The sequence below is a fragment of the Neomonachus schauinslandi genome, chromosome 3, assembly GCF_002201575.2.
Source record: "Neomonachus schauinslandi chromosome 3, ASM220157v2, whole genome shotgun sequence".
Lineage (NCBI taxonomy): Eukaryota > Metazoa > Chordata > Mammalia > Carnivora > Phocidae > Neomonachus > Neomonachus schauinslandi.
The window spans coordinates 134,590,648-134,616,242 of record NC_058405.1 but is presented as its reverse complement, the minus strand read 5'-3'; the positions used below and the strand labels follow the sequence as shown (position 1 = coordinate 134,616,242).

The window sequence follows — 25,595 nt, the reverse complement described above, 5'->3', positions numbered from 1 at the left end:
CCTCCCCCGCTGGGGATGTCCTCACCACCTGCCTCCCCCGCTGGGAGCGTCCTCACCACCTGCCTCCCCCGCTGGGGATGTCCTCACCACCAGCCTCCCCCACTGGGGATGTCCTCACCACCTGCCTCCCCCGCTGGGTACTGCCACCTACCACCCCCTCCTCCTGAGGAGAGACTTAACTGGTCCAGAGGAGAATGCTTGGACAAAAACAGCACAAATAAGTCTTACTCCAGGGAATCTGGAATTGGGACCGATGAAGTATTTGGTGATTCTCAAAGTGGTTGCATTTGAACTCCATGAACTTGGAGGCAGCTGGCACCTATTTTGCGTCATGTGGGTTGGGAAACAGAAAACCAGCTTTTAGGGGCACCTGGGTGGCTCAGTTGTTAAGTGTCTGCCTTTGGCTCAGGTCATGGTCCCAGGGTCCTGGGATCGAGCCCCACATTGGGCTCCCTGCTCTGCGGGAAGCCTGCTTCTCCCTCTCCCACTCCCTCTGCTTGTGTTCCCTCTCTCGCTGTGTCTCTCTCTGTCAAATAAATAAATATCTTTTTTTTTTTTAAAAAATCAGCTTTTAGTAAAAGAGAAAAATACTGCAGAAGTGGAGAGAGAAGACCCCCACAGATTTCACAAGAGTGTTGTAGGGATCAAATAGGATCGTGGCTATGAAAGCCCTACAGAAGTAAAATGTGCCCTATAAAAATTAATTCACTGGGATGGGAAAGTTATTATAATAAGAAGTCCTTGTAAAGGCATGATAGGAAGCATGCAAGACAAGATGGTTGAATTAGCAAATAAAAGAACTTAGAAATGTAGTGCTCTATGCTACTGAGAATCAACACCTATTATATGGGTTAGTCAAGTATAGAAACAGCATGCCGTAAGAGGTTATGTGAAAATGTGTTTTGTGGCTGAGAAAGCTTGGTAAAAACTCCAAGTCAGTCATGGTAGCCAGAATGTCTTCTCATGATTAATTGTGAAAGAAAAGAACCCAATCAACTGTGTTGAAAAGGCAGGCAGGTCCAGCATGCTGTCAAAAATTTGTTGGTGAGTTTTGAGTAGCGCCCAGGATTCTGGGCCCCCGGGCTGGTGGATAGAAGAAGGCCTGGTGCACTTGACAAGCCCGTTCTACAGTAGAGGACACATTAGCTAGGTTCTCATAACTCAGTGACGCTACCCATGGGGCTATTTTGTTTCCAGGCCACCAAAGAACCTCCTGGTGTGGCTTTTCAGGTGTATTTTCTTACTGGGAAAAATAACACGCTGATCAGAAAACAGGTACTTCTGGTTCGTTTGGCAGGTGTATTTCTCTTGGTAAAAAGTGAATTGCATGGGGGTTTATGCATCCAACTCTCACACGTCTGTTAGCTTGTAGTCCCGCAGAGCCTATCTCTGGGTTGTACCTGAGTTTCTGGACCTGCGAAGGTGAAGGTCAGGACCTCTTCCCTGAATCTACCAAATAATGACCAATTTAACAGCAAGTCAGCGGGCGCCTGGGTGGCTCAGTTGGTTAAGCGACTGCCTTCGGCTCAGGTCATGATCCTGGAGTCCCAGGATCGAGTCCCACATCGGGCTCCCTGCTCAGCGGGGAGTCTGCTTCTCCCTCTGACCCTCCCCCCTTCTCATGTGCTCTCTCTCTCTCATTCTCTCTCTCAAATAAATAAATAAAATCTTAAAAAAAAACAAAACAAAACAGCAAGTCAGCTGGCCTTCCCCTATGTAAATGCTAATTTGTTTCAGTATAGCATCTGTAATTACTGTCACCACTGTCCATCATACGCATTTCATGTTTTCTCTTTCTCTATCCTTCCTTACCTTTATTTCTCCCCTCTCCTCTTCCCCTCCCTTCCTCCCTCCCTTCGACCATCATTCTTCTGCTTTGATGTATCCGTGGTGTTCAGGACTCAAAAAACTGCCCCAGTGATACCTTTGGCTTCATAGGAATGTTTGCTGGACCCAGAAGATTCATATCCCTATCTACAATTTTGGGAAACTGAATATATATGTATAAATATATATTCTTATTTACCAATATAACATAATCATTAATTTTCATCTTTTATCATAGTTATCCAAATACTGAAATTTATTGTAATATGCTCATTTATAAGTCCATAAATACTACTGTCCATATAGTCTGTCTATAAAACCAATATTCTAAAAATAAAAGATGGAAGTCTTATATTAGAAATCTATGTCTGTTCACAAACTGGCACTTATCCTGGGTATGAGAATTTGATATTCAAGTTTTTGGAGTCTAGCACACATCTAACTTACTTGAGTTAGACCTGCTTCTAGAGTTGCCCTCTGAGTTAGGGAGTAATGTCTGAATGGCAAGTTGGACAGCTTTCACTTCATCCTGAGGTTTCATTCTACTCCACTGAATTGAGTGGACGTGCTTAGTGCTCTTTGGAGCTCGAACATCACTCTGTTAAAAAAAAAAAAAAAAAAAGTAACTCATGACCAAATGCTCATGTTTATAAAATAGGAAGGAAAGAAAATCAGGTTATCATGTCACTTCAGTTTAACTCCTTAGAATACTATTATCATAAGGCATTAGGTGAAATATTTGTACAGTTTGCCTAAATATGGTTCTTTGATTAAAAGGAAAGTTTTAACCACTTTATTCCTTAGTGGATTATATAATAGTTCAAAACGCAGTTGTCTTCCCTCAGAATGTATTCTATTTGGCAAATCTCAACTTACCTTTTTGTTTACCCAGAAATGAAAGACAATTTCTTCTGTTTAAAGTACTTGAAGACAGATTTGAATACATAAATATCTGACCACTATTTTGCCCGGACCTTGGATCGTCCAGGTAACTGGGTGACTGTGGGCAGCGTGGTGGACTAATTATCCCCATGGAGGGCGCACAGTAACAGGTGCAAAAGTGAGACAGGATAGGGAGTTAAGAATAATGACTAGAGGGGCGCCTGGGTGGCTCAGTCGTTAGGCGTCTGCCTTCGGCTCGGGTCATGATCCCAGGGTCCTGGGATTGAGCCCCACATCGGGCTCCCTGCTCAGTGGGGGGCCTGCTCCTCCCTCTCCCACTCCCCCTGCTTGTGTTCCCTCTCTCACTGTGTCTCTCTGTCAAATAAATAAATAAAATCTTTAAAAAAAAAAAATTAAAAAAAAGAATAATGACTAGAAAAAGGAGAGGACACCAGATCCAAGACATACCACCTTCTCGTCCTGAAAGCCTTCATCACCTCATTATGGTTATGAAGTGACCATGACAAACACAAGTAGCGCATCATCACAGACCATGAGAAGAAGGAAGAGGAGGAGGAAGAAGAAGAAAAAGAGCGAGAGAGAGGAGAAGAAAAGAATTTAGTGTGGTGTGTCTCCACAACTAAGGCAGGCAGCGATGAAATCTGGCTGTTAGAACTGTCCAATTACTAAAAAGAAGGCTTGTCCTGCACAGTGGGGACTGGTCACCAGATTCCAGAATAGTCTAGATTCCAATCAACTGCTCTCATTTAGGTTTTGTGTCCTACAGGCAACACTTTCACAATTACTGCTGTTTTTCGGGCAGCTCATCCTGATAAGCTGTGCTCGCTGGCTGCTGAGGGTAAGTAAGTGCTGTAATACTCATTGGCTTCCAGCATCAGGTCACCCTGGATAAGCGGAGTGGCCAGGCTTTGGATTTCTAACGCCGAATCAAAGCTAATCTGGCAACTCAGGAGACCGTCAACAACGCAGCAGTGCATGGAGTCCAATTTGAGACTGATTTCCTTCATCTTACTGCTGGGAAGGGAACGAGGAGGACAGCTGAGGAAGAGCGGAAGCTGGATTTACAGTCGGAGAATCTGGGTGTGACTCCACTGACTGTCACTGACTACCCCAAACCTCAGGACTTCCTTCCATCTCTCTGAGCTGGTTTTCTCTAGCAGCCAAATGAAGCTAATGCTCCCTATCTTTAAGTACTGATACAGGGTTAATGAGAGAAAACAGGTGTAAACTTCTCTTATAGTGCCTAGGTCATGGTGAATCCTTACTAAATGTTTCCTGCATGAATAACTGAACGAATGAATGCAGTGCATGTCCTTTGGATGGCAGATGCATGCTAATATCTCCATGTGTGACAAGACTATGCCCTGCTTCTTCCCCTCCACCCTGTTTCTGCAGGGTTTCTCTACCTTGTAAAGTGTATGTCCCACCAGCCATGAAGATATTGCTAATTACAATATTTTAAGCAGTAGACTGCTTAAAACACCCCATTGGCTTTCTATTGCATTTTTAGTAAATCCAAACTCCTCACTGTGACCCTGTGAAGCTCGGTGATCCGGCCTGCCCACCCCCTGTCATTGTCCTCTGTGCCTCAGGAGCTTGGGTTTGCCTTTCCTCTGCTGCCTTTTCTTGCTGCCTCCTTATCAGAGGAAAAGTCTTCCCTAACCACCCAGTCTCATGCCCCAAGTCTCACTATTTTCTGGTTACCACTTACCACTCTGTACTTATTTGTTACCTATTTATTATCAGTCTCCTCCCGCTGGAATATAAACCTCAAGAGAGAGTATAGATTTAGTCTATCCTAATCATAGAACAGTAACTGTCAGTAGGTATTTGCTAAATATATGAATTTTAATTTTAATAGCATATTTTCTTAAAGTGTCAGTTTTTCCATTTTTCTCTCTATAAAATATATTGAATCTGTTTTTGGTAATAGCCCTCCCTGCCTGCCAGGTGATAGTAGAAGCTGTGCTCTAGCCTTGTGAAGAATCCCTGATCTACCCTCACCCCTAAACTCTAAGCACCAAGAAGGCAAAACTCCGTTTTGGTCACTGTTTGGTCTCCCCCAGTACCTAACACGTGACGTGACATGTGGAAGATGTTCAGTCATTAACTGATGAATGGATGAATTACTACTTCAATCTTTATCTAGATGAGAATATCCTGTGCTCTTTCCTTACCAACATTTTGTTAGCGTAATTATGTTCATCTTCCCATATTCATGTTGGTTAAATAGTTTCTCTTCCAATTTTAAGCCCTATGAGGGAGCAAATAAATTCCCACTGAGAACCTGACGGTAAAGCCACCAGCGCCCCACCCGTCCCCAACACCAAGCTTACCTCATAGGTGACAGTGCATTCTACAGTCTGATTTTCCATTATTCCTACAGTCCACTTCTCCATTACAAAGGGGGGCTGAAAAACAAAAGTTAGGATGGTGTAGAGCCTGCCCTGCTACAGGGCAGCTTTGAGGCCAGCTTTGAGGCCAGCTACGCCATATGCAATTGGCAAATAGGGCATAATGTCAGATTATCACGGAAGTCATGTTGTTGGTTCACATGTGATTACTCACAACATGCTAATGTTTTGGGTGTTGATTTTCATAAGACATCTTTTTCTATAGTTATAAACAGCTAGTCTTAGTCCCATAATCTTCTCTTCTCTGATATACCACTCAATCCTGTCATTAGGTCATTATTCATGCTAACGTTTTAAAGTATCAGTAGAAAGCTTTCTCATATTTAAGACAAAGCCTTAATACAGACCCCGATGTACCTTCCTTTGAGTGCAAGCAGTAGCTGAGTTAGTGGCTTCAACAACTACTCTGCTTTTTCCCTGTATCCGGCTATCCAGCTATCAGGCTGTGTGTGCAGATGAAACCGTGGCGACATCTCCCCACTGTATTAAAACAAAGGATTAATAAAGAAACCTATGCCTTTCAAGGGGAGAATATGTCACCCCAAAACATGTCACTTTGGCATATGTATTGTATTTTTAGCTGAAGGCCATCAAAACCCAGCAGACTCAAGAAAAACTTTTACCTCTCCTGTAACTGCCTAAAAGAATTTAGATAGGGCACCTGGCCCAGAAAGAGAGCTATTATCAGAGATAACTTTTTATCTGAAAGACCTATCTGCATGGCAGGGCAAGCTTCTAATTATCAAACATCTGCTCTTCTTATCTTCCTGTGAATTGCCTTCCTCCCCTTTGAAGCCCCAGGCCCCTGGCTCATTCCTTAGCTCAGGATGGCACATAAGGCTCAACTGCCTGAATTGCTCTTGAATCTCCTGTCTTTGGGGCTCCTGTATGTACAAAATTAAATTCTTCACCTGTTAATCTGTCTTAGGTCCTTTTAATTAGGAGACCAGCCAAAGAACTTAGAAGGGTAGAAGGAAACTTTTTCACCCTGACACCTTGGATCCTATTTTAGTTTTGATGAAAATGGTCTTTATTATAAATGAATCTCCACTCTCTTAACCACTCTCCACCCCTTCATTCTAGCTTTAAGGTTACAAATGACCGACTGGGCTTGAGATGGGTACAAAGCACACCACGTGGTAGAGATTTAACTGGGCTCTCTTTTTTTTTTTTTTTCCTTTTCTCTTCTTTCTTAAATGAGGACTGTTATGAGTCTGTCAATGTTAAAAAGTTCTACAGATTTTGAATGGTCTGCCCAAACCCTATGTCTCCTATAATCCCAGTTAATGTTGGTGTGTGATGTTGCAGAAGATGTGCTTCTTTGGGAGTGCATATGTGGCATTATACCAGAAACACCTGTATTGGGGTTTACAACTCTACCCTGTCATTTTTGCTGTGAGCAGCTTCCTTCTGGTAGCAGGCAAGGGCTGGGATCTTACTTTTAAATGGCATAGGTTGGGGGGAACGAGCAGGCATCTGTCCAGTCTTCAAGACATCAAAACAGAGTATGTCCCAACAAAATCAGGGAAAGTTAAAACCAAGGCATAACCTTTACAGATAAATAACACCACTGAAATAACTCCCAGTTACTCAGAAGATTCCAACAATGAATATCAAATCAATCGACTTGATGAATACACTTGCAAATTCAAAGGACTTGGATGCTTAGCAATCTTATGCCTAGTAAGGAACACATTTGCAAGTCTAATGCTGTGGCTTTGAAGACTCTTCACTTAGCCACTTGTGTTTGTACCCAGGTTCTTCTTTGCTACAAACCCCATTTTCTTCACTGAAACCAAATACACCGTTCATAGTATACTCAAGAATGGCTTCTGTGATGTTTCGAGTGACTGTCCAATGGATATCATGGTTATTTACCTGAGTTGTTGACCTTCTACTATTGAAGTCTCATATGTATTTTTTTTTCAGTATTATTGGGACAGAACTGATTTTTTTTTCCATTTTGAGGAGAAGGTAAGCATTTCTCTGAGTCTGTCTTCTGTGTTTTAATGGATGTACTTCTACCACTGACCCTAAAGTAGTGAGGTATTCTCTGGCCAGAGGTGCGAACTCAAGGAAGCCAAGAAGATGTCAACAAATGCCTCATGAGTAACCTCCCCTCAGTCCTTCAAGAAATTGAAGAAAACCAAGAAAGCCTTCCTCCTTCCAAGTTTTTCAAAGTTTCAAATGGCCCCAAAGTTGAGATAAATATTTTCATGATGCCACTTTCTTCCCTTTAGTAAGTGATAGAGTAAGTGTAAAGAAATAAAGAAGGAAATTTTTTTTAAAATTAAAGGACACTTTTTTTGTAGTACTTTTTAGTTCACACAGCATAAGTGGAATTTTAACAAAAAACTATTATGATCTCAATCTGCTAAATAAAATGTGCCTTTCAACAGCCAGCTTGAGGCCGAGCTGATGTGAACATCGACAAGCACAAAAGCACACTGCTGGGGGATTTTAATGTCTTTGTTTGATATCTGTGAATTCAAAAAAGCTTTTAAGCCGTAAATAGAACCCTACCTTTGTCATCTTTAAAATCTCTGCATCGGGTAGGTTAGTGTTGAATGTCACATCTTTGATGTAGGTTATTGCAATTTCATCCCCATCCATCTCCATATACATTTTCCACTTACAATCCTGGAATTAAAAGCAAAATTATAGAATTTCAGAAAGTGAAACAATTTGTTTTAGTCTCAATGTTTTATAACACATGAAGTTTTCTGAATGAAATATTATTGAAGTATTTTTTTCTTTGTTCTAAAAAAGGACGTGAAATTAAATCTCTTTATATACCAAAATAACCCCCAGTTAGTGCAGTCTTGAGACATAATTCATCAATGTAAATGTTCTATCATAGGAGTTGCAAACTCAAAATCCTAAAGGAGCCAGGCAGATAATAAAAATGAGTAAAGCCAGGCAGTTTCATTATAGAGCCCTAAATTATAATCTTTCAAAGTAGACCCATTTAATTTACATATTAAACATTGTCAGAATATCTTTTCATTCACACAAAGAAATGTAGACTTCCCATTTTGAAATATAAGACCCTCTTGATCTAACTTTCACTTTTCCAGTATTGATGATAATATGGGCTCAAGAAATAGCTCACTTTCCTCTTAACAGGAAGGATAACTGCAAACGTGATATATGGTGACTGATAACTGGCCCATGTGTTGGGGAGTTTTGGGAAGGTTAGGACATTGGGGGTCTAAAGGGCATCTGCCCTAAAGGGACAGCCACCACTCAACTTCTGTTGATTGTCCCCATGTGGGAATCGGAGCTCAGTCTTGCTAGGTCCTTTGAGGTTTCTTGAAAAGCTGGGTATCTGGATTTTTATGTGAAACCTCTAGATTTTTTAAATGATGTTAATTAAATTTTCGGTAAAACCACTCTGTAGTGAAAAAGTGCTCTACATCATTAGGGGAATGTGAAATAAAATGTCACCACAATGAGATACCACTATATGCCCACCAAATGGCTAAGATTGATAACATCAAATGTTGGCCAGGATTTGGAGGTACTGGATTGCTAGTGGAAGTGTAAATGGTACAGTCACTTTGGGGAAGTTTTGGCAATTTATTATAAGCATATAGCTGCATGTATAAATGTAACATCTACTCGATGACCCAGAAATTCAACTCCTAGGTATTTACCCAAGAGGAATGAAAAAAGACTTGCACAGTGTTGTTCTGAGCAGCTTTGTCATAATAGCCAACCCCCCTACCCCCAAAACAAAACAAAACCCTAGACGCCGGCCAAGTGTTCATCCTTAGGAGAATGGATGAACTGTGATATATTTGTAGAATGGAATGTTACTCAGCAATACAAAGGAACAAATCACTGATGCATGCAACAACATGGATAAATCTCAAACACTATAGTGAGTGAAAGAAGTCTCACACAAAAAAAAGAACATACTAAGGATTCCGTTTATATGACATTCTAGAACAGATAAAAACAATCTATGGTGGAAAACATTCAGAAAAGGGGTTGCTTCTGCAGATGGGGATTGACTGGGAAGGGGCATGACAAGACTTTCTGGGGATGCTAATACTCTGTTCACAGGCATTTGGGTTACATAGGCATATGCACTTGTCTAGACTCAGCGAATATATACTTAAGATGTGTGTACTTCTTACTGAACTCCAGCATACTGAGGTATTTAGGAGGAAGCGTACTGATGTCTGCAAGTTACTTTGAAATGCATCAAAAAAATAAAGATTGATATATATGGCTAGTGTAATAGATGGACAGATATGTGATAAGGCAAGTAGAATAAAATGTTAATGGCTGAATCTAGGAGGTGTGTACAGGAGGGTTCACTATAAATATCTTTTAACTTTGCTGTCTGAGTAATTTAATAAGAATGTGGGGGGACAAACACTGTGTGTGCAATTAAAAGGAAAAATAAGCCATGTCTTTGCACCAGACTGGACCCCTGGACCATAAATTCACCTTCTCTCATGTTATTTGAAGAATGAAGGATTCTGAGAGGTTAAGGATCATGTACCGAGCACCTTACATGCTGAAACTAGAAAATGCTCTCATAGGAGTAGACCTGGAATGTCTCCTGAGCAGGCTCAGACAAAATTATTATGGAAAAACACTAACAAAGAGGCTGTTGAAAACCTGTTGGCTTCAACAGAAAGCTGGGGGAGCTCAGTGTTTTAGGAAAGCTTCTAGACAAATTGCAGAACCAAGCAGGGCCCATGCCTGAGGGGAGTGACCCTCTTTGCCCAACCACATTCACAAGATGGAGAGCCAATTAGTGAAGGAAAAGATCTATTCAATAATGTGAAAACTGAGCTCTTGGCCAACATAAGTCAAATTAGTCGCTCAGAATGGACAAATCTCTCAGTATTTCCTTGTTTTGGAGCCACTGCTGCCCCGGCAACGTGGGCCCTGAGATAACTGGGCAGGATAATGACTGCAGTCATGATTGCTCTTCTCTGAAATCGCAAGCGCCTCCTCAAGCAGTGGCTAGAATAAAAAAGCCCTAGAAAAGATGAATTTTACTTATATCTTTTCCTTTCGCCTGTCCAGTTTTGGAATTGAGTCAAATTACAGGGGAAAGACCTCAGGTTGTGTGGAAATGCCCAATTCCCTCTGCTCCACTCTCCTACCTGACAGCCCAAGAACTCTCCTTGACCTCAGGCCCGTGATCAGACCCTCCTGTGCACAGGCTCAGAGCGGCTCTCCGTTGAGAAGGGGCTGACAGGTGGGAACTCACATTTGTGGACTACTTCATCTGCTCCTGGCATGCTGCTGGGTACTTATATGGTGCTGTTTTGTTTGATATCCACAATAACCCTGCAAGTTAGGTTTATTTTCCCCTTAGGTGAGGAAAAATAAGGCTCAGATAAATAAGGAACTTTCCCAGGGCTTCCTGGCCAGTAAGTGGTGGAGGTGGGATTATAATAGCGCAAGGCTGCCTGGCTCCAAAGTTGGAGGAGCTACCAAGAGGGAAGGTCAGTTGGGAGGGGTGGCAGGATGTACTCACTGGATGGTTTTCAGAGCTCCACAATGGGACCAGGTATCAACAACAGGCAAGTGGGAGAAGGACCAGAAAAGATTTTGCTAATACAACCAAAAAGGCAAGTGATGACAGGTCCTCCCCTGCAGCAACTGCTTGCCTGGTCCCCAGAGTCCAACTTGGAAAAACAAGGATCCCCGTAATAGGGTTACAGACCTTTTACTTTTCGAAATGTTTTCTCTTATCTGAAAGAAAGGCTTTTACCTGAACCATAAAAGATAGTGCAGAAGCAATAAAACGATACTCAAAGGCATTGTAAGACAAGGGGGGCATTATCCATTTCATTAAATTACAAAGCTGGGTGGGAAAGGAAAAGAATATGCAGTGTTCACCTAAATTATTAACTTAATCTGTCAGTGCCCTGACATAATTGCTAGGTTTTTTTCAGGGCATCTATTATTTCATCGTTGCCTAGTTAAGAAAAGTAACCCATAAATAAAGTCATGGAATTCTTTAAATTCTGCTCAATTTCTTATTACCCTCAGGTATTCCTGGCATTTTTGCTACACATTGAGTCATTAAGTTGTCAATGAGCATTGCTCTCAACTACCAGGATTTAAACAAGGTACTGAATTCCATAGGACCCAACTGAGACAGAACGCCATGTAACAAGTTCTCAACCAATCGATCATTGAAAAGGTTTTCGTAACAGGAAGGTGAATTAAATCATCAATAACATCACTAGAAGTAACAACTCCGCATATTTATGAGCCTAATATAGAATCTTACATGCAAAATTGCTAACTTTTCCGTTTCTTGGTAGTGGTAGGGACCAGGTAGTGGGAATGTGGGCCCAGATTTAAAAACCATTCACTTTTACCAGGGTGAACTATTGATTTGGGCTTGATATGAGTGACAGAAATGTGGGTATTGATTTTTGAATCGGAAACATTCAAGAGTCACTGTGGATGTCTTGAGAACAACTCTCAATCCTGACAGGCAGAAATCAAAAGCAGACAACTCTGTATTCTCAGAGCCCATGGGGGCCTCAACGGACTCCTTTTCCAAAACCATTGCACCCCTGGCAGTCTCAGATGGCCCCGTTCCTTTCTCATTTGGTTTAAAGTGTTGATGATAATTGTTAAGATGGAAATAATACAGAAAAGGAGTACACATTAAGCCGTTACTGGGGGGGGTAGCAGGGCATGAAAGAGGACAGTTGAAAGTCCAACTCTCTGAGCTTGAATCCCAGTTTTGTCACCACCCCCCCCCCCACAACCTTAGCCAATATACAACCTGTTTGAATCTCGGTGTTTTTTATACACAAGTGGGTTGTTGTGTTGTGTGAAGATGAAATGAGATAATGTAAATAAAGTACTCAGCACAGTGCCAGAGCCAAATGAGGAGCTTGGAAAGGAGCAATTATAATTATGGTTACCAATATTAGTCCCCAACACAGCTCCAATGAGTTTATCAGACTAGCCGGCCCACCATCCAGCAACCATCTAAGATTGGGACTGGGCCAGAAGTTGAGTGCACAGTACAGCTTGTTTAGAAAAGGGATCCGGCCAGAGCGGGCAGGCTGGGTCAGAGCATATTACTTGGGCAGGAGTTTGGGGACCCAGAGGGTACTGAGTAAGTCTGGTGCCAAGGGAATTATCAGTGTTGCAAAAAAGAAGAAGGTGTGGCCAGTAGCAACATAACAAGGACTGGTCTTATGAAATAAATAGAAGAGGGAAGAAACTTGTATATTCTGACACAGATGGATTATGTAACATCAGTTCTGCCCTTTCCCGAGTCCACAGATCCTAATGCAGCCCTATCGGGGGAGCCAGCGGATGTCTGGAGGACAATGGCTATGAGATGTGATTGACAGCCCAAGAGACCTGTCTTGCCGAGGAAACCGAAGTAGACAGAGATGAGGTAATTTGAGCAAGATCACACAGACTGCAAGGGGTGGAGTTCAGACTTGATCCTCAGTGGTCTCTTGGCTGCTGTAACAAGCAGGTTTCCAAAGCCTCAGTCTTTTCTGAATCCTGAACTCTTCCTTGTTATGGGTTAACAAAAGTAAGAATTACAGTACAGAGGAGTTCCGTCTTCCGAAAGCAACAAACAGTCCAGATTATCTTGGTAAATTCCTTTGTAAGTCTCCATGGCAGAGACTGAAATACCGGGTCTCTAATAAGTCCAACATAACCTACTTTCCCTCCCTTATTGACAAAGACCCTTCCTTGTTAAAAGTGCAGATGCTGCCATTCCACTGTCTGCTCCTTTCCTTGATTGATCGGGTCAGTATTTGGAATCACCAGCACTTTCCTCCAGCCCTGGCTTAGGCTGTGTGTCTAGGCATGACTTCCACTCTCCAAACCAGAAACAACCCGCTCCCACCTAGTTGCACAAGTGGATCGTGCAGACAGGTCTGACCACGGTGGATTTTTATTTCATAGCTAGATTCCCACCCAAGAGAACGTTCTCACTATTCAAATTTCTATCTTGATGCACATTTCGAGGGAATGCTACTATTAATCAGTAGGAAAAAGGCACTGGCCAGGAGCAGTGCTGGGCCCTGGGATGTTCTTTGCTTTGAATAGCAAAACATGGCCATCCAAACCTTTCCACTAACTGGATTGTCTGCCTCTCAATGCAAATCTACAAGAAATGAATGGAATTTTGTTGGGAAGAGGGGAGTTTTTTGCATTTGAAACTGATGAAAAGAATGACAGTGCTGTTGGGTGCCCAGGATATGTATTATTTATCTGGGCAGCTGCTGAAATACCTGGATAATTTTAGAAGCAAGTGTGGTTAATGGAGGAGGAGAAAGCATTCCATTTGCACCACTTCTGTATTGCCAATTATGTTAAAAATTTTTCTGAATTAAGGTTACTGGCCAAGTAAAACAGAAACTCTTAACACTGTGAAGACAAAATCCTAAACAACACTCAGTTAATGCTAGATTAAGTATCTCTTTGTGAGAAATCACTATTACATTCTTTGCAAGCTGTTTAAAATTCTTTGGAGTTCCAAGCTAGTACAAGTGATGCCAAACACAGATATCCCTTCTCCCTCCCACAAAAAAAAAAAGAAGGGAGGGAGTACAAAGAAATGATCCATATAGAGGTAAATTTTACAAACAGAAAAAGGGATTGAAGATAGCACAGAAATTAACTTTAAATATTGTTTCAAGTTCTGGGCAGTTCAGAGACAACAGTCAATCGATGGCTCACTCTCTCTCTCTTGCTCTTTCTGTTTTCCTACCAAAATTTTATTGGAAATGTGAACACCATAGATAAATCTTAAAAAATTTAGGGCCAAGATTTTTCAGGACATTTCAGAAAGAAACAGACCCCACATTAGGCTTTCAGGTTCCTACAGATCACTTCTACCTGAAGACTATAGACAAAAAAAATTTTTGATGTATTTTTTTATTGAGGTGGTGCCTACTTTGCAAACAATAAAATGCACAGATTTTTAAGTACACCAGTCAATGAATTTTGACAACTGTATGCACCAGCGTAACCACCCAAACTAGATATGCCCACTACCCTAGAAAGTTTACTCATGTCCCTTCCCGGCGGATGCTCCCCGCACAAGTGGAGGTGCCCACTCTTCCCATTTCTGTCACCACAGATTTGGTCACCACCTGACCAAATTGGAACTTTACAGGAAGCACTTGTATTTGTTTGGCTTCTTTCACTCGGCATGGTGGTTTTGAGATTTGTCCATGTTACTTAATCCCTTCCAGCCTTACTCTGTTGTAGATAGCCCTATCTCCATTTTACAGATGAGTAGACTGAGGCTCAGAAAAATGCAGAGATTTGCGGCAAGGTCACTTAGCTGCGCCGGGGCTGGGACTTAGGTCCTGGGCATACCTTGTCTAATGGTAAAGACATTGAGTTTTAAAATCCCACCTCCGTCTCCACCTCCCCCCGCCCCCCAACCATGGGTGGAGAAAAAGCAAAATCACCAGACATTGCTCAGGATTCTAGCAGAGAGGCCCCTCCACCTTAGAAAGGCCTGTATGGAGGAAACATTTTAAAATATAAAATAGAGGTCGGAATAAACTTTTTAAGATTCAAGAGGGGGAGAAAGGGAGACAGTCTCCTAGCAGGTGACTGTTGGAAAATATAAGAAATAACGTAAGATGAAATAAAAATGCGGTAGAACTGTTGGTCATGCTGGTATTAAAAGTAGTAAGATGTTGATGATTTAGGCCTCCGAAGGCTCCTTTACATGCGTTGCTATTATGTAGCTCAGCTGCTGAAACCTGCTGTTTTAAAGGCAGGAGAGTGGAACATCCCGTGAAAGCACCTGGGTTATTTATCATTATGGATAACCCCGCTACTCTCTATTTTATTATGCTGCCTTTAAAAAGAAGATAATGCAAGTACGGTTAATTTGCTTCTCTTCTTTATCTATACGGTGTCATGACCCACCACGGCTTTGTCCCACGAGATTTGTTTTTCAACCAAAAAGAAACCCACAAGAAGCTCTCCCTAAAAATTCCATTAATAACCTCTTTCAGCGCGTATAGGTTGCAGGGTCTGGAACTAAGAATGTTTTCATCTCTTCAGCAAAACAATGTCTCATAATGATGTACAGGACTATTGCTGTACTGATGAAGAATCATACATAATTCAGCACCTTTCACTTGGCACCACTGTGATGTCCTCATTAGCCGTGGCTCACAGTGTCTGTCAGATGGTGTCCATGCGAACGCAGGCATTATATTGTCTTTGAGATGTGCAGCTGCTTCCATGACACTGCCAGTATATAAAAACATGACGCCGGTTTGTTTTATTTAGTGCTCAACCTTCCAGTTTGTAAAAACAAGGCTGACACAGAGCCTGACATGAGGCAGTGAAAATAATTAGCTCTCATTTTCTCAGCCTTCTATTTCCTTCTCCCCGCTGTGTTCTCTTTCCACTAAACCACCACATGTCAGTCGGAATGGGAGGCAATTAGCGGGCTCATTTCAGTCCCCACAACTGTGCTGAAAAGAAAGTATTTATGATGGCACAATGAACAGCTGAAAGATTAAATAACATTTGCCTTTTGAAAAGAAAATGACTTCTAGCTAAATGGGCAATTTTTGATTATTCTCAAACAAGCTTAGAGTAGTTGGTTTTTAAAATACAAGAAAGGAAAATGAGTCATTTTTAGGTGAAAGAATCAAATAAAACTTGACACAGTAATGCAAATAACTGATGTTTTATTGCAAAATATGTAAATGCGTTATACCCTTAACAATGGCTTGTGTCTAAGGTCAGGGCAGATTGGTGCCAACTAGACACCAGTAGAGATAAGGTTGTTACATTGCCTTTTGGGGGCTTGTTATTGGAGTTATATATGAAAAAGGGATTTTAGGGATGATGTTAAAGTGAAAGAAATCACTGATGTCCAGGATTGATACAGTTGTCATACATCTTTGCTTTTCCAATGCAGTGCTTTTAATTTCATTTCAAATAATCACTTTAAAGTGAGACATACTTTCATATGATGCATTACACACTTGACTACCTGAAATGGTTCAGATGTTAGCTGACATGTTTAGAAAGGGCTTTTCGTTTTAGGGTTTTTTTTGTTTTTGTGGTTTTTTTTTTTTTTTTTTACTCTATTTAGAATTGGAAGGCACTAGGTATTCATCTTGGGGGAAAAAATAGTAAGTCTTGCTATTGATATTTGAATAATTAAGAATCTATTCTCAAGACTGGGTTTCTTAACCAATATAGAAGGTGTTCTAGCTTACCTAATTACTGCATAAGCTTTTTTTAAATGCGGGCAAATGGGCTGCAAATTGACTTTTCCCCAGGACACTCAAAATATAAAAACAGTTTTTCTGACTGCTAAATTCTCCTCCCTTCCCATGACTTCAGAGGTGATGCCAAAAATTATGACTTTTGAAAAAAGAAAAAAAAAAAAACCAACAACACTGGCCTAGTTAGTAGGCATTATTTACCAGTTGAGCTGTTCTCAGCCCAAATCCTGATGTCCAGGATTGATACAGTTGTCATACATCTTTGCTTTTCCAATGCAGTGCTTTTAATTTCATTTCAAATAATCAGTCCCTGTTACAGTTGATTATTCTCAAGACCTAATTTTTGGTTCAGAAAACACAAGTTACTGTGAGTTATCAAGGTCTTCTCTCTGCAATGATCCTCAATGGCTTTGGAAAATCTGCTTCTAAAAGCAGAGATGTCATCTCTTATGACGGAACATTTTAAGAAGACAATCACAAATTTACATTTTGTTTCTCTGTCTCCATAAGTCTATTCCACTCTTTACAAACTCAAATCCTAATTTTTGATTCATACAATATGGTCAGTCTATCTATATGAACCAATGGCAACCCACGGAAACCTCAGCCAACTATGGATTCACTAGGAAACTAGGATTCACTAGGAGCTCTCTGTGAGCTAATTACACATATTATTACAGCTGGAAACCAACAATAATGTGTCACGTAGTCAAACCCGTGTTTTATCATGTATGCTTCCGTGCTGTTCACTTTTTAAAAAGGAATTCAGGGTCTTGATTAAGAAGACCACAGGTGATCCAGTCACGGTGTGCTGGAGCTGCCCTCACGAGATGGTTGCTCAAACCTCTTCCCAACCTCAAGTTCGGTGGCATCAGACCGGTAACCTGAAATTGGCCATGGTAAAAATATTTGTACCATAGCGATCTGCAAACTCTGCAAGTCAGGGCTGTTTTCTCCCATAGTTAGACATTTTCTGGTGTGCCATTTCTACATGTGACTATGAGTCTATCAGCAAGTATGTACTGAGTGGTTCTGCTCTGGTTCTGTAGGCAGTGGCTTGACCCATTTGGGGAAGCATAGCCCCATGGCGATTAGAAATGTGGAGCAAGTCATGCAGTCATATTCTGAGCTGCATTTGCTCCTTTGCAGTCAATTAAAAGTTGTATTTCTTATAGAACCCTTCTACTGCAAGCTCATATACTCAGGCACACCAACACGTATGTGTGCATATATTTTTTCCCCTGAAAAATAGTCGATCATGGGAAATAAACTTCCTTCCACTGCATTTTTAATAAATGCAAGATATAGCAAAGTAAAGTACTGTGTGTAGCTGTTCTGAAATTTACAAAAAGTGTTGGCTTTTTACTTCCTTACAAAATCCTTTTCTTTGGGCCCTGTTATTTTATTCATGTTTATCTATCCATTTATAAAAATTACACTATAGGGAAAAAAAAAAGCCCTATTTGACAGTTTTTTATATTTACAGTACTCTGAGAAAGGGCCTGGAGATTCAATTAAGTTTATTAAATGCAACATTTTATAAGTGATCCACTAATAAAGACCTAAAAGCACAATAGTAGGTGGGAAGTCTTTGTAAAAAGCAGGGCTTCTAACCTCTAGGTGAAACAATTGGAGAAGCAGAACTATTGACTGAATTGCTCCTGGTGAGGCGTGGGAGAAGGGGCCCAGGTGCTGCCTGTCATGCATGTGGAAGGAGCCAGAGGGACAGGGCGGACAGAAAAAGCCTTCCGCTCTGATGGGGGCCTATTTGAAGGCTTCCACACCTTCAAAATGTTCCTCTTACTTTCTCTTCCCCATTCACTTGCTCCTTCAGAATTCCGCTCAGAAGAAAATCCGAAGTGGTAGTCCTCTCGTAGGAACTACCAGAGTCCAGACACCTGTCTCTCTTTTGGGGTCTGCTGGAGCCAGGGTGCTGGGAGAGATGGGGTGTTGCTTCCCAGGCTCCCCCCACCGACTGTCATGGCTTTCAACTTAGACCCACTAGTTTTGCGCCTCACTGGGGAGAAGGAGGGAAGTAGGACTCGAGGGGCAAAGTCGGTGACTGTCCAGCATGCACAAGGAATGCACGACTCCCCAGATAGTTCCTTCGTAACCCTGTTTTTGAATTTTTAAGACAGTCTCAGAAAGTTTCTTGGTGAGAAAACTGCTGGGTGATTTGATAGTTTATTCCTTGACAATTTGAGAATCAATATTCTTTTTTTTTTTTTTTTAGGATTTTATGTGTCAGAGAGAGAGAGAGAGAGCACAACAAGCAGGGCGAGTGGCAGGCAGAGAGGGAGGGAGAAGCAGGCTCCCCACTGAGCAGGGAGCCCAACGTGGGACTCCATCCCAGGACCCTGGGATCATGACCTGAGCCAAAGGCAGACGCTTAACCAACTGAGCCACCCAGGCGCCCCCAGAATCAATATTCTTGACTGGCGAGTTTATACGAGATATAATAATAAACTCTATGGAGCTGAATATGTCAGTAAAAAAGGGTGGATGCCACCCTGGAGGGGGCGGAGCATGGAGCTGAGATTCTGGAAGCCTTTTGCCTTCTGTGCCAAGTCGAAGAAGGCCTTAGATGACAAAACACAAGGCAGTTCCCACACACACAAAAAAAGTGGTAATTTAGTATTAAGTCATCCCCCAAATTATCTTTTTATTACCAATATGCCTATTTTGGGGGAGTATGACACAGTGGTTGAGTCCTTAGACTGGATCTGCCCCTAAATTGGTGGGGCCTCTGGGTAAGGAATTTTACCTCTCCCTTCCTCAGTTCCTCCTGGACAGTGATACAGGGATGACGCTCCCTGGGACGGTGGCTTGTAACAATTAAACGAGAAAAATGTTTGTAAAGCACTTACCACACTATCTGGCAGAGGTATGGAATAATCATCACCATCAAGCATTTCAAGCCTGAGCATGGGAAAATTTTGAGCTGAGAAAGACCCCATTTCTGCCAATTCCACTGGCACAACTTGAAGTTGCCTCAACATATAGCATTATTTAAATTAATAATTTATTCTTTAGAAATAGGTCAAATACATGAGTAAAACCATTCTCACTTATTGTCAATTTAAATTGCCAATGAAACCTTTGGTCCAGTCGTATTTTCCCTGCTAGTTTGTCCTACAAAGGAGAGAAAAAAAGCCTACTTCATTTGTGTGAGAATTCTCCAAGTATGTATGGGGCTTTAGCCTGCTGAGGTCCTGCTCTCCAGAGGGTGTGGCAGGAAGACGGATCACAGCAAGGCGTCTCGAAGTGGCACTGAGCCACTCTAGCTGGCATACAGGCACTCAGATGTGAATGGCTGTCCTCAGTTGAGCAAATCAACCTCACTTTTGTGCCAGAATCCATCTGGTTGTAAAATGAGGCTAAAAAAAAAAGAATTGTATCTGAATTCTTAGAACAAAAGGCTGACAGGTCTTACAACGAAAGGCTTTTTCCTCTACATGTATTTGTATATTTGTGTCCAAGGTCATATTTTCTTTCTCTCCTCCTAGTAGCCAGTTACTAAAACAACATACCAATTTTAAGTGGTCGTTGAGCTGGTAGGTCTTCTCAGATGCAATGGGAAAATGTAGCTCCCATTTTCATGATAAAGTCACTGTCCTATATTATTCCCAGTGGCTGTAATTAGAACGCATTTTTCCTTTTATTTGTAAAAGAAAAGGCGAAATGGTCAAGCAGATCTCCCTGCTATGCAGGCCCAGGTTTGGAGAGAGCTTGCAAAGCGCCAGTGTCCTCTTGTAATTATTCGAGTCATGGAAAGGCTTCACCTTTTCTGTGAAGATGGGTTTATGAGAACTCAGTTAGTTGGGATTTTGAGGATCTCTTTTTTTTCTTGGGTTCCACCTTTAAAGGTCAAGGTAAAAAGGTTTTCATGTGGGGACTTGGAATTTCAATTCAAAGCACATTTTTGGGAAAATGTTTCATGATGCTGGGGTACACATATAGGCTAGCATGACTGGGTAGTTTAGAACTGGACAGTAATTTATTCTAGGATTATTTTATGAAAATTTACAGATGGCTTAAGTATCTTGGGTCAGGTATGAGAGCTAACATGTTTAAGAAGAAGGTAATGATAACGATGTAATTTCTGGTCTGAGCTCTGTCCTCGCCTCACCTAAGGCTGCTCACACATTTCCTCTTGCTGTTTCCTCATCAGTGATGGCAACACTGTACCTTACACATCTCACAGAAATGCCAGGGGGATAAATGAGATGACATTTATGAAATAACCTGAGCTCTTTAGAAAGAAGTACTCTCTAAGCATCAGCTTTAAATACTATATTCAGGAAATTATTTGCAAATGACCATGAACCTCTTCAAGTCTCGTTTCAAAACTCACCCCTTCCAAAAAAGCTTTTCCTGGTTGACCTCATCCATTCCAGTCACTTCTTTATACTTTTAGCACCAGGGCATCACATCCACTTTGTACATTTCACTCTTGATCTATTACATTATAATATCGTCTGTCCAGCTGCCCACACTGGAAACCTCGGTACCATCTGGCTCCTCCCTCCCACCCCCCCACCCCCATTTCTAGCGGGTGACCCAGGCTGATCAGTTCTGTCTCAGAGTCCTTGGACTCGTGGCACTTCCATGGCATTGCCATCACCTCCTCTCCTCGGCCCCTTTAACCAGGTTGTCTGCATTTCCCGCTCCCAATCTTTCTCATGTTAGCCTGGTCCTTTCCAGTTCATCCTCCCCTGTGCTGCTGAGAGCTATCTCTTAAAATCTGATCCCATCTACTCCCTGCTTAAAACTCTTTAAACTCCTTTGTTTAGCACTGAAGATAGCTCTCTTACTGGTTGCCAGCCACTGTTCTGGCCTTAACTCTCACCGCACTAGTCCACTGGCTTCATGCCAAGTCCCAGAGGCAGTGCCGCTCAAGGTGAGTTGTGAGGTCCCATAGGAACTAGCCCAAAGAAGAGCTCCCTGTGTGTTCATGGCTTTGGGTTTCTGAGCTTTTGCATATGCTATTCCTTTTGCCTTCCTTGTCTTCTCCCTACCGAATAATTCCGAATGGTTTTAAAATTTTAGTTGAAGCCTCACTTCTACCAAAAAGACCTTAAGATCCTCTCTGACCCCTCTCTGCATCTGCTTTCAATGCACATCCGGTGTGCTTCCATTGAATGATGTGCTTGATGTTGTTAAAAAAAAAAAAAAAAAAAAAAGCATCATTCTGTACTACAACCATTCATTGATCTTGTCTGTTTCTTCCAATCAGATTTCTTCCAATTCTTCTTGCAAGTCAGAGACTATGCTTTTTGATTTTGTATTCTGGCCATCTTGCATAGAGCCAGGTCCTCAGTAAATGTCTGCTGAATGCATGGTTGAAATTATTACTCTGTAGGCATGATCAAGTACCAGCAGACTGACAAAAATTGCAGTGACATTAGGCCTTGTAAAAACCTCTGGCTCAAGAAGTCTACACAGCTGTGGCCAAAAACAGACCACTGTTGGTCTCAAAGATCATTTATACCATCCAAGTTTTTACAAAAAGATGGATTTTTTAGTTTTCCACATTAACAAGTCATTTCCTTGTTAACTGAAAATGATTTTCTTGGTTGAGACTGCTTTTGACAAGTCTCTCTCAAGAGAATTCTTCCCTCTTCTTTTACTACCTATAAGCCATAAAATGGTTTAAACAGCGAGTATTAAGTGCCTTGGAGTTGAGGATATCAAAGAAAGCAGGTTAAAATATATAATTTGTTTGCCATCACATGGACTTGGGAGTGTCCACAGCTACAGAATCTCAGGGTGAGAAGGGCGCCTGGTTGTTGTTGGAGAGAGAGGATCTGCCTCTCCTGGCCCGCTTTCTGTAGCTGCTTCTAACAACAGGAGCAAATAGACAATGACCCCCTCGAGGAAAGACAGGAAAGTGTCCGTATACAAGAAACCTGGAGTCACAGCAGCTTTCGCTCAACCAGCTTCTATGGGGCGAACTAGGGAGGCGAAGGGTTTCCATTCAGCAGAAGCAGCAGCAGACCTGCGGGCGCAGGCAGGACGCTCGGTCAGGTGTCTAGAAAGTGTATCTTTGGAAGCCCTGGGCGACACTCAGCCCCTCCCAACCATTCCCAGTCATTCCCAAGCGCGGGTTTCAGGAGCGGCCTGGGATAAGCGGGGTGTGATGGGCGGCGGGCCGCCGGAGCGGCTGGCTAGGGGTTGTAAGGAGTTGTATGCACCAGGTCTCTTGTCTGCCTCAGAAGAGAGGTACAGATGGTGCAGAAGGTAAGAGCTTGGTTCTGGGGTCCCCGAGGCCTGCGTTCAAATCCTCATTCTGCTGCTTGCTAGCCTGGTCACCCTGGGGTAAGTCATGGACCCTACGGAGCCTGAGGTCCCTCGTTTGTAACATGGTGGGGAAGTAGCATCCACACCTCAGTACTGTTCTCCTGTGTCTGGAACGCAGTGAGTGGTTGATGAGTAGGAGTTATCGTCATGACTACCTATTTACAGGAATCCAAAGCAACACAGACCTGTTGTGATTCCAGTTCATCTGCCATCTGGGTTGAATAACTGTGCCATACTCTAAAATTAACATAAAGTGAAAGCCTGACTGAATGAGTGCTGGTCAAATGCCCTGCTGTCCTATTTCGAGCTGGTAATTTGGGTTTCCATATTGCCTATAGTTCTACTCTCGGTGTCGTTTTACTCTCAGTATTCTAAAACAAAAATACGAAGATGGGATGCTCAAAGCCCAGCAGCATGAACAATCACTCAGATATGCCCCGACCCACCCCCACCTCCACCCCAAGCTTTGTTGTGAGTTTCCTTGATGGTTTGGGTGGCCTCACACGGGACTCTTCAGCTAAACAAGAGTAAGATTCCAAGACTGGATTACATACGTGACTGGCAGCTTTTCAGCCGAATTGTTTTATAAAGCCCATAAATTTACTCAGAATTCAGTTATCGGCTGGATGGGGGCAGGAAGGAGATGTGAAACCACAGAGTTCCGAGAGAGAAAAAGAGTAAATTAGATTGAAATTTACCCAAAGGATTTAAAATGTGATTTACCTGTGGGCCGGTTCCTGATTTCAAGTGAAAACCAAAAACAAGTTCAAGGTTCACAATTTTTTCCTCATTTTCTTTAGGTTCATCTACTGAGTCCTAAAACAGAAAAACCAAGCACCATTTATTCTTGATGGTACGTTGTGTTTTTATTTTTACTTCTCATGTAAAAGAGATGATTTCTCAGCATTCTAACCTACTGATTCATGTTTGGTTATTTTGGATTAAGCTCCAAATTACAATTACTTAAAGCAAGAGAAATGACACCTTAAGCCTTTGAGAACATTTCCATATGATTTATCTCACGAGCTACAAAGTGAATGTCACCGTCTTACAGGGTTTCACAATGCATCTTGCATTGTGCAGTTTTACCCTAGAAATGCACTTAACACCTAGAGATGCACTAGGAGACTTCACTCTGAGAGTTTCATAACACTCGAGATATTTGCAAGCTATTCCCAGAGAGGAGCTGTGTGCTTGCTAGAGCAGATGAGGATGAAGGGCCAAGAAGAGGAACAGAATGAACCTTCAGGAGCTTAGAGATGGAAAACCATAGTTAGTGAGCAAGAAGAGTTCTGTGTATTAATTGCAAATATCTACTAATTGTATAAGAAAATATGCCATATACCTTTGGACTATATTCAAAATAATATGTCAAATATACTAACATATCATTCAAACAATAAACCTCCCACCTCCTCGCCCTAGTGCTAGTGATAGATCATCCAGAGCCCTAGGGTGTGAATTCCTTTAGTGACTTAAGTGTGGGACAAAGGTCTCCAGAGACAGGTGGGAGGCCACTGTACGAAGCTACAGTGTTAGTACTTATATCCCCTAGCCACTAAGGTGACATGTGTTGTTCTTATCACAAATATATTGTTAATATTTCAACTTGCAGGAATCAAGCATGTTCAATTTATGTACATCCTAAGTTTCACTCAAAGGGCCTTTTGTTAGATAAAGATTAAATTTCACTTCAAACAACAGGTCCCGACATTGGCAAATTTAGGTGTGGATGTGGCAGGTGCATACATCAATGAAATAGCACATTCTCGGTAAGAAAAAAAACCACCTTTCTTACCTTAATTAGTGGTGGGAAGTGAAACAAGTTGAGGTAATCATGGGTTAATTTCTCAATGGCAGACTGTAAAAAAACAAAACAAAACACATGACTTTATTAATGATCCAATAGTGCCCAGAGAGGATTAAAATTATTGTGCACGTATAAAGGCATTCTTTATTTATGTAGCCCATAAAATATCTTGGGGATGTTACTATCCACCATCTATGGAGACTAAAACTGATTGTTCAAAGTATTATAGGTAGTTCGTAATTATTTAATGGAACAGGCAGATATTTTAAAGATGTTAAATCTCAGACGACATAATATATAAAACCACTCTTCAAACCCTGGTAGGGTATACTTGTGACAAGTTCATGTTCTAGTATACAGAATGCAGTTGTCGCCCTGAGTAACTGTGGGGAAAACAACAAAGAACATGAATATATCACCAGAGACTTTCATCAAGGCTGAAATGTCGCTAAAGGGTTTACTGCATTGTAAGGGCTCTTCTATGGGTATGTGTCCAACACTCCCCCGCCCAATGGAGTACAAAGAACTCTTAAAGGAAAGGAGGACAATTTAAATTATGATTTTTTTAACACTCATCAGGTATAATCCAGCTTTTCTGTGAACTGAACACATCACGTAGAGAGTAAAAAAAAGTGCCAATGTGAGAAAAATTAGATGCATTTTTCAAAGTGAACTGAAAGTGGTTGACACTTGACAAGGTAATGAACACTTATGGATATTCAGCCCTATTCCTTCCACATGGTCCCTCCACATGAAGGCTTCCGGGCACAGGGAGAAGGATGCTGAGACGGGCTGGAAGGGGCAACCGCGTGGCAAAAGGGTAGGCAGGAGGACTGTTCACTTTCGTGACCTACCATGTAAGGGCTGAGAGTCTCTCTGTGAAAGTACCCAGAAATGACTGTGCTTTCCTTAGTGAAAGAGCAGAGAATGGAGGGCACATTCTCACCACTGGAGGGTGATGGTGGGTGTGGTGGGTGGGTGTGGGTGGTGGTGGGTGTGTGTGGTGGTGGTGGTGGGTGTGTGTGGGTGGTGGGTGGGAGAGCGGAGGGTGGGGGGGACAGTTTCGATGGGGGAGGGCGAGGGAGTGTGGGTGGGTGGGGGGTGGGTGTT

General features: G+C 42.0%; 1 protein-coding gene across 1 annotated transcript in view; it reads right to left on the bottom strand.

Annotated features, from left to right (window-relative positions):
- The window catches only part of MAP3K20 (mitogen-activated protein kinase kinase kinase 20), a 189,565-nt gene that overhangs the window by 4,386 nt on the left and 159,584 nt on the right, over positions 1-25,595 (bottom strand). Inside the window, exons 15-19 of the mRNA XM_044913679.1 lie at positions 24,474-24,536; positions 23,399-23,491; positions 7,668-7,784; positions 5,067-5,141; positions 2,275-2,425 (exon numbers count right to left, since the gene is read on the bottom strand). Of these exons, the coding sequence (XP_044769614.1) occupies positions 2,275-2,425; positions 5,067-5,141; positions 7,668-7,784; positions 23,399-23,491; positions 24,474-24,536 (499 nt within the window). The remainder of the gene's footprint in view (positions 1-2,274; positions 2,426-5,066; positions 5,142-7,667; positions 7,785-23,398; positions 23,492-24,473; positions 24,537-25,595) is intronic.